We start from the raw sequence: 19,782 nt of genomic DNA on the forward strand, positions 1-19,782 counted from the left end.
CAAAAAGACATTAAGACATTTTAGAAATAAAAACAAGTAAGACAATTAAAATAGGCTTAAAAATCTGGTGGTATTATGTAAACAAATAAGTGTTATTGTAGGATTTAAAAGCTGAGATAGAGGAGCCAGTACACCCTTTGAGCTCAACCTGGACTCTGGAACAAGCGTAACCCTGCAGATCCGAGAGGCTTTTTACGGACAGTTAAGAGTTAGAAGTTCACTGATGTAGATGTTACACGTGTCATCCTCTAATGCAGCGATTCTCTCGTGTCCCACAGCACTGTGGGTCAGCAGCCGGCCTCAGAAGATGGAGCCAAACCCAGAGGTCTCCTGACCACTGAGCTCTGATGGAGGAAACGAGGAGCAGCCATCACAACATTAGTCTCCCTGACAGCTTCTCCCGCCTTCACCCATTCACACACAACTTAAGCTGAACACTGTGGGCTAAAAGAAGAAGGTGGAACCAGGGAAGAGGCAGCTTACAAGCACCACAACCACACACTCTTAATTGCACCCACACTGACAAACTGGAATATTGAGTATAGTTTTTCATGATAACATGGCACTGTTTAAAAAAAAAAAGCTCCAGTATTGACCTCTTTAGAGCACCTAATTGACCTGCCGCTTACTGAATCCATCCAGTCTACCAAACCTCGGTCTCTACTACCAGCACCATCTCTTTTGAAGCTGTTTATCCAACTCGTTTGCTGCAGAGGTCAAGTCGGGGCTCACATACTAAAAATGTATGATTTTATTATGATGCTGTAAGGTACAGTGCATCCACCAGCAGTTTATGACTTAAATGGTAGATTGTCTCTCTCTTAGTGCTGCTTTCTTCCCCCTTTTTCGGGGTTGTAAGTTTTATCACTAGTAATGCATACCACTGGATATCTGCTACTCTGAGCTTTTTTTTTTTTTTTGTACACTCACAGATCACACAGCATGTAGAGCTGCTGAATCACGGACTGAAAAGAGTCTATTAAAAAAAAAAGAAAGAGACCTAAAAAGACAGTGACTTTTTTAAAGTGTTGGTTCCAAGAGATAAAAACACCTGGACTCTTATATAACATGGATATGATACTCTACTGTCCTTGTAGCACACTACAAATATTTTTTAAACCCCAGTCGGTACTACATGTGAAACTCGTCTGTTTGCAGCCACTGGATATGAAAACTTTTTTTTTTCCCTCGTCTCCCAAGAATCACTGGATTATCTTTGCAACACTGGACCTTTTTTTTTAAGGAATTATTTCCAACGGATGACGATAGAAATGACCAACTGATTTTATTATCCCGCTTTTACTGTTTTGTCTTTTTTTTTTTTTTTTTTTTTTTTTTAATGTTTTTATTTTTCCCATCGCAGTACTTTGTGAATTCACACGTTTTGGTACCAGCATCATGAATTAATTCTGTTACTGTCTTTAGACCATCTACTGTATGTTCAATATGAAGTTTGAACTTTTTTTGCCTAGACTGTGATCCTACACTATGAATCCACTTGAAACCACTGCTTCCATGTGTGGCAGCTTTCATCCACGTTAATGTTAACTTTGAAATTACTGTAGGAATGTAAATTGCACAAGTGAAAGCTGGTCGATTTTTTTTTTTTTTTTTTTTTTTTTCCAACTGTTGAAAAACCATCAAGTTAACTGTGATCACTGGAGTGTACACACTGATGGATGTGTGCAGGTTTTGGGGTTCATCTAACTGGATATCTGAATTAATTTTACACTGTAATTTCACCCTGTTGTAGAAAACGGCTCCTAGTAGTAACATGCTGTAGCTACTACCCTGCCTTATGGAAATGAATGTATTCAAATAGTCTCACCTGAGATTGCTGGAGATGCCACAGTACGTCGTTTTTACAACCGTCGATGTTAAAACCCACAATTGCTGATAGAGTTTGTAACTGGAGGAAAACTTAAAAGCTTCTTTTGTACTTGAGAAATTGAGGCCTAATTCTACATTTTCTGAGTATATTAATAAAGTATACTGTATCGCATTGACTCTTTAAAGGTAGAGATGTAGATCTCATGAATTTTAAACAAATAAGAAATCCTGTGATCACTTAATCTGGACCCTCATTCAAGTTATATCTGTTTTTTCATTATGATGTCTCTTTCATCTGTCTTGAACAAGGGAAGCTGACTGTTTTACGTCTTCTTAGCAGTGACAGTTAGTTATGCTACCACTCAGTGTAATTTGCTCAGATATTACATGTTGTCTAAAGCGTGTTTTTAGCTTACAGTTATAATGTATTGTCAGTATGATTGTGTCAGCTGGCTGTAGATATGAAGTAGATTTATAAAAAAATTTTTTTTTTTTTTTTTTTTTTTGAAAATGATGTTGGCAGTATTGTTACTACACACATAATTTCAGCATTGAGGTGTTTTCTAATTACAAAAGAAGTAGTATTACTGATCAAACTGATGGGGAAAACGTTGAGATTGGGAGGTCTCAAATGCAATTTTGTACAATTTTTTTTTTTTTTTTTTCCTGGAATACCTGATCATGATTCAGTAAAGCTTTGCTAGGAGTCAATTGTTTTTCATTTGTTTTTACTGTTTGGATAATGTTGAAATAATTTGCCTGGAAAGAAGGTTATTACTGATTACAGTTGGAATTATGCAAGACCAGACAATTTGATTTGCTACTGTGGACCAGATGTGATTTTTTTTTTTTTTTTTTTCATTGTTAATCCAGCTATGAAAGGTAAAACACCAGATTCTGTGTTCCTGTTTTAAATCTGTTCGCTCTGTGATAAGTAAAGCTCTTGTGTCTGTATCAGAAATGTAGCAATAATAACTGACTCAAGCAGTTTTTTTTAAGTGATCGCCTGTATCTGAACTGTCACCTTGTTATCCAATGAAGTATGTTACTTAAGTAACAAAGAGGGTTTTTTTTGTTTGTTTGTTTGTTTGTTGTTTCCCAGAGCGACACTCAGAAGGTTTAAATATATTTATAGTTTTTTATAGCATCATTCATCCACTGAAGTCTAAAGGAAAACCTCGGCTTTCAAAATGAATCACATAGTTCTCTTAGATCTTGTTAGTTCAATCTGAGATGATCAGTAAAGTCAGAGCTAAGTCATCAGGCTTCATTGATAGTAAATGTGATGCTGACGGGGCTCAACATACATTCAGCTTTCCATCAGTTATTGATTAGAAAAACAACATGAAAAGTTAAATGTTTTGGGGAGATTTCCTTTTGGTACTGTAGAATGTGGCAACATTAGCTACCATCACATACTGTATATTCATCTACTATCCAGAAATGTGTTGAATATACTGTATTTTAGGTAGAGATTTTTGTACAATGCAAGTTCTATAAAAATCCTTGCGGAAATGACAGAAGTATGTCAGTTGTTTTCGACAACCTAACACTGTAGAGGTGTAAAGTGACACTCAGCAGGTGTCTGAATCTGGTATTTGTTAAGCGAGTGTTGCAGCAAAATGACCCAACTAAGAAAAGGGTTTAGAAGAGAGTCTGCAAGGCTGTTTTATTCAGACAGTACAGTTGTTACTAACAACATGAACGATGGATCTGTTCTGTTCAAGTGTCCCACTAAGCCATGATGACAGTGAGTCAGCAAACTGAAACAGAAGCAGCTATGTGGAATTTTATTATTTACACCTGCGCTCGTCTTACAGTGACATGTCAAAATGTCATCTATAAAAAGGACCTATTATACTAACATAGCACTGAGAAGTGAGGAGGCATAAAACATGTCAATACACACTTGGTAATACACAAGTTAAAAGATGAAAAACATGAAATGAGTCTGCAGAAATGGTGTGAAAAGCAGGAAAGCTTACTGAATGAGAAATTACTTCTCACCTTTAAGTCCTTTTTCAGACCAGACTTTTCAACATTAATTTATTTGATATAAAGTAGATGAAAGAACGTTTCTCTGACAGGCACTAGACTCTTAACTTTTGCACTTTAATAGGAGACTTTCACTCTCAGCAGTGTGAAGGGATCTTAATTAAATTGCCAGTAATGTAGCTCTAAAAGAATAATACCGTAGAGAGCTGTGTTGGTCTCTGTGCTGTAAAGAAACTAAAGTCAAGTTACACCAAACTGATTCAGTCTTTACCGTATATTAACCAATTCACCACAAGATGGCAGCACAGTAATATTTTTCACCTCTGGTGGAGACGAGTTGAGCAAAGGGTTTTTTCTTTCAGTGCCATCGACGCTCCAATGAAGAATTCAACCTCACTAAAAACTATGTGTGCTTTATGTGATGCCACTAATATCAAACTTGTAAGGCATTAAAAATGTTGGATTGCTGAATAACTTACAGGCAAGTCGTTGCTGCATCAGCTCTCAGATGTACGTCGCTTTGGATAAAAGCGTCTGCTAAATGAAACTGTAAATTGTAAGCTATGAAAAAGCACTGCTGAGTGCTTAATTTGTATGTAATTATGGTGCAATATCACCCATACTATTGGAATACTGCCATGCATTGTGACATGATGACAAAGAAATTGCCAAAATGTTTGTTTTTAACAGTCAGAGGGAGCGTTTGACCCTCCTGCTCGTTCGTTTACTTACAGATATCGTTGCTAAATACGTCCTCTTTGAAACTCCTGCAACAGGCCTGGAGTTAAAGCAGATCAAGTAGATACAGTACCACTGTAAGAGCAGCACCTGCTGACTGCATGGTGCTTGTCTTAACCTCTAGGGTGTAGTGTAGCTCCAGAGTGAGCGAGCCAGCTCTCAGTACAAGTGGATCTTTCTTTTTATCCACATATGGAATTATTGTCTTATCTGATTCGTTATTAAACATCTACACAAACCTGATCACAGATTTCAGTGGATATTTCCCCCTGGATATACTTTGCCATGTCTATAAATCACAGTCTAATATCTCCAGGTTCTAGATTAGTGTCTCATTTACTCAAGAAAATCTGTTAATCAGATTTGATGTGAGGGATCTGCGGCAGGAGGTATTTGTGAGAGTGGATCGGTATTTGAGGGTCTCTGCCTCCATGTAGTTTAGGCTACTTTTTACAAATGAGCCGCCCGTCATTGTTTCAGCTGCTTCATCAACAAGAAAACAAAAATTCATAATCTTCCTCAAAGGCAAGACAAATAAACCACTAACTCTGTTGGTATTTGTGAATTGCCATACTGGTTTACATTTGGAATGAAGAGATTTGAAATTGATTGACTCCGACTGGTCCATGCAACAGACCAGTACATAGATGGACCATTATTAAACAGCAGTGCAGCCTACAGCTCAATAACTCAGCCAGGACTGCTCCCCTCAGCAGATGGGCCGCCTTTCCCCCGCCTTCCAAATGAATAATTGATTACGTACATGGACCTTATGCCAGGTCATGATTGCTTAAGCATGCTCAAAGCTTTGGGTGGATTCATGGATATTTTGGCGCAGGGCCCATGCCCTGATGTCACCAGCTCAGATTCATCTGAAAGCTACCATTATGTGTCCTCTCTTAGATTTTTATTGTTTGGGGTTGGGGTGAAACGCAAATTTATGTTTCTTTCTAAACTACTAACCTTTTTTATAGCTTGTTGACCAGCTGTCTGGTATTAGAGAGATTCATGAAACCTAAGTTTAAAGAATAGCAGAGCACATAAAACTGAAAAAAATAAATCAGAACTGTTATCTAAATCAAAAAGAAAAAAGCAAAATGTCAGTTTTGCATCTGTTGTTCAGTAATAACATTCCTAAGGCATTTGTAGGAGGTTATTTGTTGGTTATTTACACATTACAGGATGTTGAGTGCATTCAAGTGTTTCATGAGAAGAGGCCATTAAAAAAAGAAATTCACTGATGTGGTATTCAAGAATTCGTAACTACAAATTTTCTGCAAGCTCACAAAGCGTTCCCAAATTGTGACTTGACATTTTTTAAAATATCACAGCTTGTCGAAGGCTTCATCAGAAACAAAAGTACAACTGAAAACAGTTATTGCATTGATTAGTGGCATAACATGTTTGTTTAGGCTACACACAGCAATTTAATATGTTCTGCTGTTAATGTTATCAATGTTTCTGGCATAAATGAGATGCTAACAGTAGGTTTGTTGTTTTATTGGAGCCTTCTTCTTATTCTTAGACCAGTTGCTGTGTATTTTAAAGGAACATGTTGTATTGTGTTGTGTCAGGAGATGATTTGTGATTGACTGTAACTTTTTGTCCCACATCTCTATCAGATGGGCTCAAGCACCCTCACCCATACCTCTTCAATAGACGGGGTGGCTTCAGTGGATCCACACAAGACATAATGATTGTGGAATTCTTGATTTTTTTGTCTCATTTTACTTTTTTCAGTAGGTTTGATCAAGTTTGTGATACTGCCACTTGGAGTGTCAGAACTTTTAGCTGTCCACTTTGACTTTGCTGCTGTCTTGCTAGTTTTTCACACACTCTTTTCAAGTTTTACAACCAATGGTAGGAGACTGTGCAGACAGGCTACCGGAGCTGGAAGGTTTCCGGTTATCGTGACAATAAATATATTAAAATCCTCACATAAAGTTGTAAATCTATTTGCATGATTATCTCCTGGCTTAGTGTACGGTGTATTTTTAAAAACAGCTTCTTTAAATTAATACGAGAGACGAAGGATAAGTTCACAATTTTTCAAGTCTGTCTTAAAACAACAGTCAGGTGCCCATATGAAGAGTGGAAGAGGTTTTCCTTGCTGTAATCATTCCTGCTGTTCATACTGGCTATTAAAAGATTCCCTTAAAAGGTGCTTTCAATGTAAGTGATGGGAGCCAAAATCCACAGTGTGTCCACACAGTCATTTTGTGCAAAAATGCTTTTAAAAGTTGATGTGACGCTTATATGAGGCTTCAGCAGTCTGAGTTTGTCATATCAAGTGGATATCTGTCACATTTACAGTCTTTTTAGCATCGAGTTCCCTCTTTGTGTTTCCCTGTTGAGCTGTGGTGGCAGTATAGTAAACAAAAAGAGGGACTTTGGCACTAAAAACGTTGAAAAATACCTACTGGATTTGACTAATTTGGATGACTGAAGCTTCATATTAGCTTCAGAAAATACATTTCGCACAGAAGGAGGACTGTGGATTTTGTCCCCCATCACTTACATTGTAAGTGCATTATGAAGGGATCTTCTAATGGTCAGTATGAACAGGGGGAATGATTGTGACAAGAAAAACCTGTTTCAATGTACATTTGGGCAGCTGAGTATTGTTTTAAGACAGACTGGAAAAACTATTTTTTACAGGTGATGGTCAGTTATTAAAACACAAAGGTGAAGGTAGAGGTTCTCATAAATCTGAGAAGACTGGTGAAGGAAAGTATGAGTGATAGGAAATGCTTTTTCATCTGTTGAGCCGACATTAGTGAAAATAACCAGATTCTGCATCGAGCAGGTTGTTCCTGTTGCTGTGTAGCACACTAGTCACATTAATTAAAACATGTTTTTCACATTCTGGGTAAAATCCAGATGCTGATGAAACATACTCTACTCCTGCCCTTACAATCTGTCTCTATCACTCTCTCTGTTCTGGCTGTCAGATCCTGATGAAGTTCCCTGTTTCTGCAGAATAAACTGACCTTGATGAAAAGTTTCATGCTGCAAATGATGAACAAATGGTGGATTATATGGAGCGGAAGAAACAGTGAGAGCTAAATATACAGCTTTGTGTGTGTATGTGTGTGTGTGTGTGTGCATTTATGTTTTATCATTTCTCAAGAGAGCTGGTCTCAGGTGTATCCAGAGGTCCTGAAAATTCAACAGGTAAACTCTGATATGAGGGAAAGCCCGTCTCAAGACGCACACACACACACACACACAGATGGGATTCTCTCTGTCAGTCATTACAATAAAGGCTATTGTGTTGTTTGGCTAGCTGTTGCGGGAGATAGGATTCTCTGACAGTGCATTTTGAAAAGAAGCTTATACATCTCAACTATCAAAAATGGGTTTATATCCTTGTGTGTGTGTGTGTGTGTGTGTGTGTGTAAGCGTGTAAGATAGAGTGTGTGTGTCTGGTCGGTGCGGGGAGGTATTCATAGTCAAAGCTTTGAGATGATAAAGATGTGAGTGAGCGGTAATTGATCCCTAAAGGGCTGCATTGTGCCAGTAAGTGTGTACTGTATATGCACATTTGTGTGTGTATGTGTGTGCCAGGTGAGATGGTGATGTGCCAGATTCAGTAAAAAGCCTCATTATTTATAGGAGAACTCACACACACACACACACACTGCAGTCTTTTAATTGGCAATTTTCATGTCAGCATTGTGTCTGTCTTTAGGAATAGCTCATTATTTATCTGTCATATACTGAGCATTGTATTATTGTTTATTACGGAGCAGCCAGACTTAAGCAGCGACTTATGCAACCACACACATATTTGGAGACGGTTGTACACACATAAACGTGATACACAAACAGTCTCACCGCTCTCATCAACCCTGTTTCCTGCAGGTTGCTGTCTCCAGTGAAAAATAAACCCACTATAGGTGAACGTGGAGGAGCATGTAGCTGCTAAAGAGACAATATTTCCCTCAGGAGATGGTGGAGACCAAAGCAGAGCTAAAAGAATGGTAAACAAAGGAATGCTAATGTTGCTGCATGTCTGCTGGACAGGTAAAGAGTCTGTTTGCTAACAAGTTCACCACTTATATAATATTAGTGTGTTTTGTTGTGTTTTTAAAATATCATAGCGTGTGGAAGGTACTTTTTATTTTTATATGTAGATTAGTTTTCCGTTTCTCATTTGTAATTCCTCAAAATCTCTCAAAATGGACCAAAGCAGTGTTTTGTTTTGTTTTTTCACAACCTACTTGACTACCAAGAATATGTGTAGTTACAGTTTCCATTTGATAGAAACAAAATTACTCAAAACAGCAGCATCGGAGCCTGATGTGGCATTCATGTGGTGTTGGAACAATTGGAAAAATTAGTTCCCAACTGGGAAAATTCATGTGAACAACAACTCGGAAATTTTAGTACACCACTTGCTGAAAGCTGATGTCATATGTGCAGAAACATGGCGGACGTAAGTAAATGTTTGGTTGATGGTAAGAAACTTTTTACTAATTTACGAATTGCATATCATATTATTTGCTCACATGTAATTTGTAATATGATATTAGGTTGTAACTGTTAGTTGCTGTCCACGTAGAGTGACCTAGATTAGTTAGAAAAGTTCTTAATTAACATTAACCCTGATAACAAGTCAAGTAAAGCAATATTAGCGGTTTTAAAGAATGTACTGGTGCAGAAACAAGTCTGGGACAAAATAAAACACATCTTCTCTATAGCATCCATGTTGTTTCCACATTACGACTTAAAAGCTCTTGAACACACTGAAGTTAGAAGAATGACTTCCCAACTCAGGAAATGGGATCATCATTACCAACAGAAACAAGTAGACAGTTTGACTACTATTGAGTAACTAAGTTTGTAGAGGCTATAGCCAGCAATTTAATATTTTCTGTGGTTAAATGTTATTAATGTTGCTCACATAAATCAGCTGCTAACAGTAGGTTATTCTGTTATTCTTAGACCATTTTTTGGTTGCTGTGTATTTTAATGCTGTGTTTACCGTTTGTTCTTTAGCTAACACTTTTTAATTGTTTAGGTAAATTGATGCTACTATGGGTAAAGTTAAAGAACGACTGTGGTTGTTCAATTTAACAAATGTTAATTGTTGGTAGGAGACCAGAGGCGAACAGCGGTCTCCAGCTGGAAGCTTTGTACATCCAATCATCCAAACTAAACAGTTACAACAAAGTCACACTAATTCTGTCTTTGCCTCTCACAGACAACAGTCATTATTTTCACGACCACAGGAGGTTGCTTATAAGAAAAATGTAAACGTAGGTCAACCAATGCTGTGGTATCACTTTCAGCACAGATACTTTTACCCCTTCTATCAGTTTCCCTCTTTGTTACATAAGTTTGATAACAACAACAAGACCAGAGAGCGTCACCGATGCAATTCTCCCACTTTAAACCAAAACTCCACCACAGACAATACGGTATTAACATGGATGCCTGTGTATCGAAACAGCACTTCCATTTGCCTTGTCTCAATAGCTGTATTGAAATACACCCCTCCAAATGTCAGCTTGGTCTTTTCAAGCTGCCCACATTGACAAACAAGTGACAGAGATTCCCCAGCACATCAAAAGATACATATGAATGAGACTGTCTCTCCCTGCAGAGGAGAGGGCTGTTGTTGCTGTTATCAGTAGACCAGGTTCAATGGCAGGCAGGGCTGGCTGACAGCTTGTGTGTGTGTGTGTGTGTGTGTGTGTGTGTGTGTGTGTGTGTGTGTAGAGAGAGGATACAGAGGGGATTCTAGGCATGCGAGTGTGTGTTTCAGTGTTAAACACAAACAAGAGTCAGTTCAAAAGTCACTGGCAAAAAAAATTGAGTTGTAGGTGTGTGTGTGTGTGTGTGTGTGTGTGTGTGAAAGAGAGAGAGTACAGGAATATGTGTGGGTGTCTGACAGGCAGACAGCTTGACAGAGCTCATGTGTGGCAGTCACCCTCCTGTGTGTTATCAACGACGCCCAAATGGGCGCTGCCAATCATCCTGCATGCCGACGGGACCATACTTCTACTCACCAAGACCAGACACAAACACGCACGCACGCACACACGCACAAACACCTGGCAGCAAGTCCTGCATGAGAGTCTGCACGCACACGCTGGAATACACACACACACACACAGTAAGTGATGCAGCATGCTCGTCTGCTGCTGTCTGTTTCTTTCTGTCTGTCTGTGTGTGTGTGTGTGTGTCTCTCTCTCTCACACACTCACACACACACACTGGGAGCAGGTGTCACTCACACAGAAAGACAGAGGTGGGAGACTCCCTCCATCTACAAACACACACACACTCTCTCTCTCTCACACACACACACACCAGAATAACGACAACAACACTTTCAGAGGCCTTCCTCCCTGTGTTGTCCACACCTTCTCCTTGCTTTGTAACACTCACTCGCTCAACCTCAAGCACCGGCCAATAAGCTTTTCGCTTGCCTGGGTCCAAACCTTTGAACCCGCCCACTCCACCAAGTTCAGTTGGTCTGGCATCATGACATGAAACAGCGGTTTCTTGGTTGAAAAAAGCGATCGAGCCAATAAGCGCCACGAGCGGGACTAACGCCATTGTCAAGCTGTTGTCAAGCGCTGGAAGCGTTGGTAACAATGTAACATCAAGTAACAACAATGGTGGCCGTTATAGACAAGATAGATGCTGCTATTGAGGCTGTTCTATATTGATTAAAAGTACTGATAACTTTGAAATCCGAACAGCACTCTGCTTTGAAGGCATTTATTCAAAGGGGAGATGTTTTTTGTGTTCTCCCCACTGGATTCGGTAGGAGTCTCATCTACCAACTTGCCTCTCTGGTAATTGAAGAAATGGGTCAGGAGAAACAAATAGTGATTTGACGGCGATGCAGCTTGGTGTGCAGAGCGACAGGGATGTGCTTGCTTGTTTTCGGCACCCTGCGGCATGGCTACTGAACGACAAATGGAGGAACATGCTGAAATCTACTGAGAGAAGCTGTTCCATATGGTTGTGGATGAAGTTCATTTTATATATTAACAGTAAGTACCATGTGGAGGTTGAACTCATCTGATTAAAGGCCCTGGTGTCTGAGTTTAAGTTGTTAAAAATTATATAATTTGATCTATCTATCACTTGAGTTGCATGGTGCAACGCAATTGAAACTTGTCTGAAACTCAGCCGCAACAGTTGCTAAACTCTCAGCTTTGTGAAACCAGTTGAAACTAGTTTCATGCAACAGCCAGCCGGTCTACATGGGAGAAATACCCCGACATCTCTGAAACATTCACTTAATGGCCTCTCTGTTGCGTTTGGGCTGCTGAATAATATTCTTGAATTTGATATGACCCCCTTGATTAACACATTTGTTTTACATAGACGGCATGTCTTCTCGATAATGTTGTCATGGCTACGCATCAGTGTCGACTTAAAATAATGTTAGATTCAGACGGATACGTTGGTCTCTCATGATTGGAATCCCTCTCCCACATAGGAATCGGTTAGAGCAGAGGCGATGTCAGACTGAAGATGGAAATGGAGTATAACGAGTTGACAATTCTGTCTGATATCAGGCAAACTTTTTTGCTGTTTGCTGCCCTCATCATTAAATGTGGTGCACCTGGTGAAAGTAGTGAGCTGATGTCACACCATGCCAAATTATGTGAGCCAGATTTCTCCGTTTCCCCCCTCGTTAGACTGTTTTCTAGAATTTGTGTGACTCCAAAAAATTTCAGAACCACACTGACAACTTCAAGTCAAAACTTCCATTCATATCCAGTCCCATCAGTCTTTTTTCCTGATTTTACATCAAGAAGTAAATGCAATCAATCGCCTTTATTGCTACACTTACTGATAGAAGTATAGTTTAGATCAGTTGAACTAAGCATTTGGCCAAACATTGTAACTCAACTGGGAATTTAAAGTCTGTTTGGTTATCAGTGTTTAGTGTTTGTAAGGCAGATAAAAAATAAAGTCTTGGTTATATTTAAACGTCTCATCTAAATGTCCCAAACTAAGTAAAATAACACAAAAGAAACCTTTTTTTATGGCTGAAATGTTGATTAATTGCACTTGGTTAATACTATGATTCATAATATGTATACTTAATTAAGCCTCTTTCTCTGATATGGTGGAATAATAATGCAGATTGACATATTTTGAACAATATTATGAATAAACAGTTTGTTGGCATTTAATAATCCCTTTTCATTTTATGAATGTGTTCATTCACTGTGTCCATTGTGATGAATTTGCATTGTGTTTTTATTCTTTTGTATTGTTCAGCTATCTATTTGCCAGCACTTCATCCAAATCCATGTGTGTCCCTTGTGGTTTGCCGTATCCTGATTGCCACAAATGCATCTGTCACACCAAACATCGTTTCCATGACAACCATTATTGAGACAGTCAACTGCAGCCTGTGCAGAGTGTCAATTAACTGAAAAGGGAAAGATGCACAAGCCTATGGACACACATAACGTCCATGCAAATGTTGCAAACATACACACACACACACTCACACACACACACACACACATAAATATTTCAATGACAGCATGGGTCACATTTGCTTAACTGAAGATGTTATTATTCCACCAATTAAACCAGAAAGTAATGATTAGTTACTTATTATCATGTCTTTTCTTTCTCTCACTCTTTCTCCCTCACACACACAAACATACACACATGTGCGCGCACACACACACACACACACTCACTGATAGCAGTGCATCACTTTCTGGATAGAGTGTCAAGCTGCTTTATTCAAGTTAATTAGCGAAGTGCAGATCTGTCAGTCTGCAGGCCTAAAGAGAGGGTCTCTCTCTGTGAATGTGCCATGGAGACACCATCTGCTGTGACAACAGCAAAGTAGGAGAAGCTATTATTTATATATATTTTTTATATTAAAGAACCAGTGTGTAGGATTTAGCGTCATCTAGTGGTGAGGTTGCAGATTGCCCTCACCCTGCCCCATTCCAAGTGTGTCGGAGAACCTACAGTGGCCACAAAACTTGCGAATACTGCGAAAGGCCCTCTCTAGAGCCAGTTTTTGGTTTGTCCACTCTGGGCTACTGCAGAAACATGGCGGTGCAACATGGCAGGCTCTGTGAAAGAGGACCCTCTCCCTATGTAGATGTAAAGGGCTCATTCTAATGTAACAAACTCACACTAATTAAAACATACTCATAAATATTATATTCCATTTCTGCCAATAGATCCCCCTAAATCATACACACTGGTTTATCTTAAATTTTATCTTTAACAATAACACTGATATGGAAACAGGACTTAAGGGTTCATTGTGCAGCAAGAGCTTGTTAAGAGACACGAAACTGCCCAAGAGTTTGTTCACAAAGAGCATCAGAGGTTCAGATGAAGTGTGAAGATGAATGATGTAATCAAACAACAAAAATAACAACAACAACAACGACAACAACAAAAAAACAGGTACTGACTCATGCAGGTGTGTAAGCTTCATAAGAAAAGTTCTGTTCATTTCTAAGAGCATCTTCATCAGGGCACCTTTTAGAAACAATCTGCAAATGTAAGAACATGTTTTATGATAAGTATGATTAGTTGAGGGGTATATTCCCTAAGTTGTACGTCAACTGTAGCACCGTTTTAGACACGTTAGCATAGTGGGGCTCAAGGGATGGCAATGTCACTTGGTCCACAACTTTGATCTAGACTCATACATCTTGAGTCAAATTTTGGATGAATTCCAGGTTATTATGGATCCCACTGCTTTTCTTGGCAAGACACACCCTAGTCTGCCTCTCATTGGCTAGTACTTGTTGCCTTCGTTGCTTGGGTAGGCATGAGGAGTGAGATTGGTTAGGGGTTAGAGCAAGAATATTAGGATAAGCCAGTCAGAGGCAGAGTAGGGTTGGTCTTGCCTAGAAAAGCAGTGGGATCCATAACACATGAATTCCCCAAAATTAGGTACAGCTCTTTAGAGTCCACAGAGGATGAATCTTAGTGACTTTGGTGATCTCCTGACTTTTCCTCTAGTGGCACCAACAGATCAAAGTTTTCAGATGTGCACTACTACGTTACTGCTAAATGGATTACCACAAAATCTGATACAGACATTCATGTTCAACACAGGCTGAATTGTAGTGACTTTGGTGACCACCGGAATTTGCATCGAATGGTTTTTCAAACGGGGACCGATTGATGTGCCTAATTCATTTTCAATGAGAAGGTGAGTAGGGAGGTGCGGGGGGCAATCTGACTGGTGGAGCGACACGTGGGCGCAATCCCATGAAACTGTCATGGTTGTGCTCGTCTCATGCACACGCCTACCTGCTGCCAGAGTTGAATTGTCTTGAACTTTTTTTCTCTGTAACGCACAGTGCAAATCAATGGATAAGATCCTTGCCGTTTGTGAGTTACATGAGCTGTATCACTGCTTTCTAAACAGTTATCGGGACATAGTCAGGACAGGATGTACCCACAATGACCTTCACTGCTTTCTCTGGTGCATTAAAAATAATCTAATGATTTGACACAGCTGGAGCAGCACTAGGCCAACTCACAGAGAACAAGCTAGCGTACTCAACTCAGCTAGCTAAACTAGCTAAACTAAACTCAACTCACTAGTGAACTCACTAACTGAACTAATTTGAAAGTTAGTAGTTATGTTATTTCCTTATAGACTCTTTCTTTCCATATTTCTAGAAGATATACTTCTATATGTTGCTAGAGCCAATAAAGAAAATACAGTTGTACCAGCGGGGATACAGTAATGCACAGAAGCCGTTTCCATGGTTATCAGACATAGAGCACTTGGCGTTTTACTCATGGAGTGCTTGTCTGCCCATCTATTCACATGAGGAGCACAGTGAGACCCTGCAGCAATGCAATTTTCTTTACAGACTTTAGATTTAACTGGCAGTATCGCCAGATTAGACCTCTTCTCAGCACGATGAGGAAGTGTACAGACGGTGTTACTATTTGATATTAGTACAGTATTTTTTTTTCTATCCTCTACATTGTAGAACAATACTGAAGATATCAAAACTATAAAATCACACCTATGGAATTATATAGTAATCAAAAAAGTGTTAAACAAACCAAAATATGTTTCTTTTTTTTCAGATTCCTCAAAGTAGTCACTGTTTGCCTTGATGGCAGCTTTGCACACTATTGGCAACATCTTAACCAGCTTCATGAACTCGTCACCTGGAATGGTTTTCAATGAACAGGTGTGCTTTGTCAAAAGTTAATTGGTGGAATTTCTTGCCTACTGAGAGCATCAGTTGTGTTGTGCCAAGGTAGTGTTGGTGTACAATAAATAGCCCTATTTGACAATTGTCATGATCCATATTATTGCAAGAATCGCTCAGCTAAGTAAAGAGAAACGACGGCTCATCGTTACTTTAAGATATGAAGGTCAGTCAATCAAAAGAAAAGCCGTTGAATGAGTAAGTGTCTCTAAACTTTTGACTGGTAATTCCTGGTTCAACTCTGCCCACCTTCAACCTGAGCTGCAGTCTAATCAGTTAGAGTACAAACACCTGCGTAGGTGTGCAGGTCCTTTAACAATAGATCTTTTTCACGGAAGACATTTTCACATGTCATAGTAGGGAAAGCACAAGTGTAAATAATTCAATTAGTGACGGCTGAATTACATTTGGCTGCTTGGGTTTCGGGGTCTTTGTATTGTGCATGCTGGCTCACTGTCAGGGCTTAATGGGAACCTTAAAATGTTATTAGTAACACCTGTGCTTTTCAGGTCAAAATGTCTGCTTTGAAAAAGGTCTATAATAATGTGATTAGGCTTGGTAGCTCATGAATGACATGAATTCAAAATAAACTGGACATTGTATTTTTATAAATCTAAAAATATATATATGTATAGCAAAACTCACATTTATAAAAAAAAAAAACACTAAAAGGGAAATGGGACATTATATTTAGTAGGAAAGCAAACCAACTAAGTGCATGGAATATTAACTTTTGTGAGACACTGACTTTGAGAGAGAGACGGAAAGTTGGAACAGGAAATTGAGGTTCAATCAAATGGGTAATGGTCCAGTTACACACACACGCACACACACACACGCACACACTCTTACACACATGTTTGCATTGTTGCAAAACATTTCTGTTGTATTTTTATTATGTTGTATTTCAATGGAAGAGCAGAGGATATGAATCATTAGATCCCAAAAGAGAAATACAGACTGATAGGGATGAGTCAGTCTGAACTTGGTTTGTTGTCATTTGTGTGTATGTGTGTGTGTGTCAGTCTGTTCTCAGGAATTAGAGGCGATGTGCTTTGATGGTTCAGCATAAAAGAAGAAGTAGATGTGTGGAGTTTGCTTGTTGTTTGAAGACAGTGTTGTTTTCCTTGTCACGTGTTTGTTTGTGTGTTTAGATGCCCCAGTTAAAACTCGACGCTTTGCTCCTCAAACTACTATGAGCCTGCGCGAGTCTCAAAACAACACTCGTACATACAAATTTTACATATGCAAATGTGGTTGCATACACAGCGTTAGTCGGGGATTTCAGAGGTACTTTAATCACCAAGGGCAATACATACAGAGGACTTTGGGAAACTGCTGCATAAATTTACAGCGAACATTTCAAAGCACACACAGTACACCCACAGAACAGGGATAAAAGTCATAATGTAGACAACAAACTGTATAAACTTAACGTGCAGCTGAAAAAAAAGAGTCCTACCACTCACACTTTCTACTCTTAAGATCAAAAATAAAATGTACTTTGTGTCGAGGCTTCTGAAAAGCTGATAATAAGTTCTTTTCAGGAAATCGGGAATGGTGCAGTGCAGTTCAGAGCAAATTGCTACTTTTACACAAACTTCCTGCAGGTATTGAGTTGAGAACTATTTGGATTGGTTGTACATGTAATTTGATCAATGAAAATCAAATGGCAGTGCAGTACAGTTATAAGGTAATGTGTTACAAGGTACAACCCCGCGCTGAATCAAATTTAGTAGCAACTTGTGATTATTTACCTGGGTGTTGCTAACAGGCACTAGGGGCTTCTGCTGCTTGCACGCTAACAATGTTGTTGTCTGGCTTGGTCCACTAAACTTTAACTCAACTATAGAAGATTGTTACAACAATTGAATCAGAAAGCAAACTCCGTCTAACAGTTCTGTCTCTTTTCTCACCAAACAGAGAGATCCACTAGAAAACAAAACAGACAATACTGAAAGTACATTAATTCCTTTAGTTTTTCGTGATGGGAGACAAAATCCAAAACCCTCGTTTTGAGCGAAAATGTATTTAAAAAGTTTATCTCAAGATAATATGAGGCTTCAGCCATCTGAGTAAGTCAAATAAAGTGGATATCTTTCATAGTTACAGTCTGAGTAAAAAAACAAAACCTCTTTGTGTCTTGATGGACTGTATTTTCCTTTTCAGCTACAGTGGAAGGATCATAATAAAAAGAAAATTTGGCACTAAGAGGGCAGTAACTTTGAAAGATACTGACTTGATTTGACTAATTTGGACAGCTGAAGCTTCGTATAAGTGCCAGATAAACTTTTAAATACATTTTTGCACAGAAGGAGGACTGTGGCTTTTGTCCCCCATCACTTACTTTGAAAGTGCATTATGAAGAAATCTCTTAATGGCCAGTATGAACAGGATAAATGATTACAGCAAGAAAAACAGTTGTCAGTGTTCATTCAGGCACCTGACTATTGTTTTAGGATAGACTTGAAAGATTGCGAACCTATCCTTTTAAAGGCCTTCTGCTTCTGTGATAGTTACAGCAATGCAAATATTTAATAGGGCGTATAAAAAGTGGCAGCAGCCTACAGTTCAGCCGACCGTGCTGTCTCACTATTGACCGCTCCTTTTTGGTGCGGTGCCAACATCTGTTGAACTGGATCAGTGGAGCTGGCAGTGGTTAATATGAGAGCTAATTAAATACTTTATTTCTGAAAAGAGTGGCTAAAATTCTATGCTTCTTTATCAATAAGCTTTTCTTGGTGGGGGGGAGTTCTTCCTTATTCACTTTGAGAGTCCAAGGATTGAGGATGTCGTTTGCTGTACGGATTGTAAAGCCCCTCGAGACAAATATGTGATTTGTAATATTGGGCGAGCGAAGTCAAATTGACTTGATAGTAACAGACCTCCTTCTGTGCCCCTTTTTACACCAATTTACTTGAATTACATGGAGGTGGGATCAGAAACAGGCTAATGTTGAATTAGTGTGTATTGCACAGCTGGAACAATGCCCACGAGGAAGAGGAATACAAAATAGATTCATGTTTGTTTTTGAGGTTTTTTTTTTTTTTAGATTAATTTCATACTGTATAACTTGAAGTAATATAATCATGCTTAAAAAGTAAAAACTAATTTATATGCTTATTTAGAAATAATTTATTAACCTTGCTGACTCTGAATTAACTTTATGGCTGGTGGGGCGCTTCCTTTGGCCAGCTGCCACTGCTTAAATTATAACCTCCATTCAGTGATCATCTTTGGATATCACAACCAACAATAGAGTAAAAAATGGCTTTATCCACTAACTGATAAAAAAGACACAATTTTCATTCCACTTTCTTTGGTTTGGTAGTCTGCACTACGGTGAGCATTATGAGTTTATATAATTAAGATTTGCATCTTGCCAAAAAAGGTGGTTATCTATGATCAAACATCTTTTATCAGGCCAGCTGTCAATTACTCTAGAAGACAGCAAAACAAACAAAAATAAACAAGATAGACAAGGTTTCTATTGGATGCAGACATTATCATCTTCATGAACTGTGACTGTGATGGGCCAGCTGTGAAAAAAGAAACACTGAAATAGTCAAAAAATGAATAATCTTTTTAATTTAGTCAGTGTGTGTGTAATGGCGAGGAACAAACCGAATAGAGCAGAATCAGACGCATGAATACATGAATACATCACTACATTTCCAGTACCTCATACTGTGATATAAGGCATCATATTTCAGTGACATTTAAAACTATTACTATTGCATACACACACACACATATAGATATGTATGTATATATAAATATACGCATATATTGCATCATTTTTCTCTATGGAAACAAATAACATGCCAGCTGTGTCCAAGAAAAGAATGAAAACTGACAATGAGAAGTGAAAAAAGCGTGGTCACAGCTGAGATAGAGAATGTATTTAGATGCATAACACTTTGAATCTGCAGTAACATTTGCAAAAAAATATCAAACAAATGGAATAATTATAAGACAATGAGGGTCAGCTGTTGTGCAAACTGACTCATAGAAACATTTC

At 38.7% G+C, this 19,782-nt stretch overlaps 1 protein-coding gene across 2 annotated transcripts in view; it reads left to right on the forward strand.

Annotated features, from left to right (window-relative positions):
• Positions 1-2,791, forward strand: part of epb41l5 (erythrocyte membrane protein band 4.1 like 5) — a 39,438-nt gene extending 36,647 nt beyond the window's left edge. For both annotated transcript variants that reach the window (XM_067603145.1, XM_067603146.1), the window contains one exon: positions 279-2,791. In XM_067603145.1, the coding sequence (XP_067459246.1) occupies positions 279-348 (70 nt within the window). In that variant the 3' untranslated portion in view covers positions 349-2,791. The remainder of the gene's footprint in view (positions 1-278) is intronic.
• The last annotated feature ends 16,991 nt before the right edge of the window (positions 2,792-19,782 follow it).

Source organism: Thunnus thynnus, chromosome 11, assembly GCF_963924715.1.
Source record: "Thunnus thynnus chromosome 11, fThuThy2.1, whole genome shotgun sequence".
Lineage (NCBI taxonomy): Eukaryota > Metazoa > Chordata > Actinopteri > Scombriformes > Scombridae > Thunnus > Thunnus thynnus.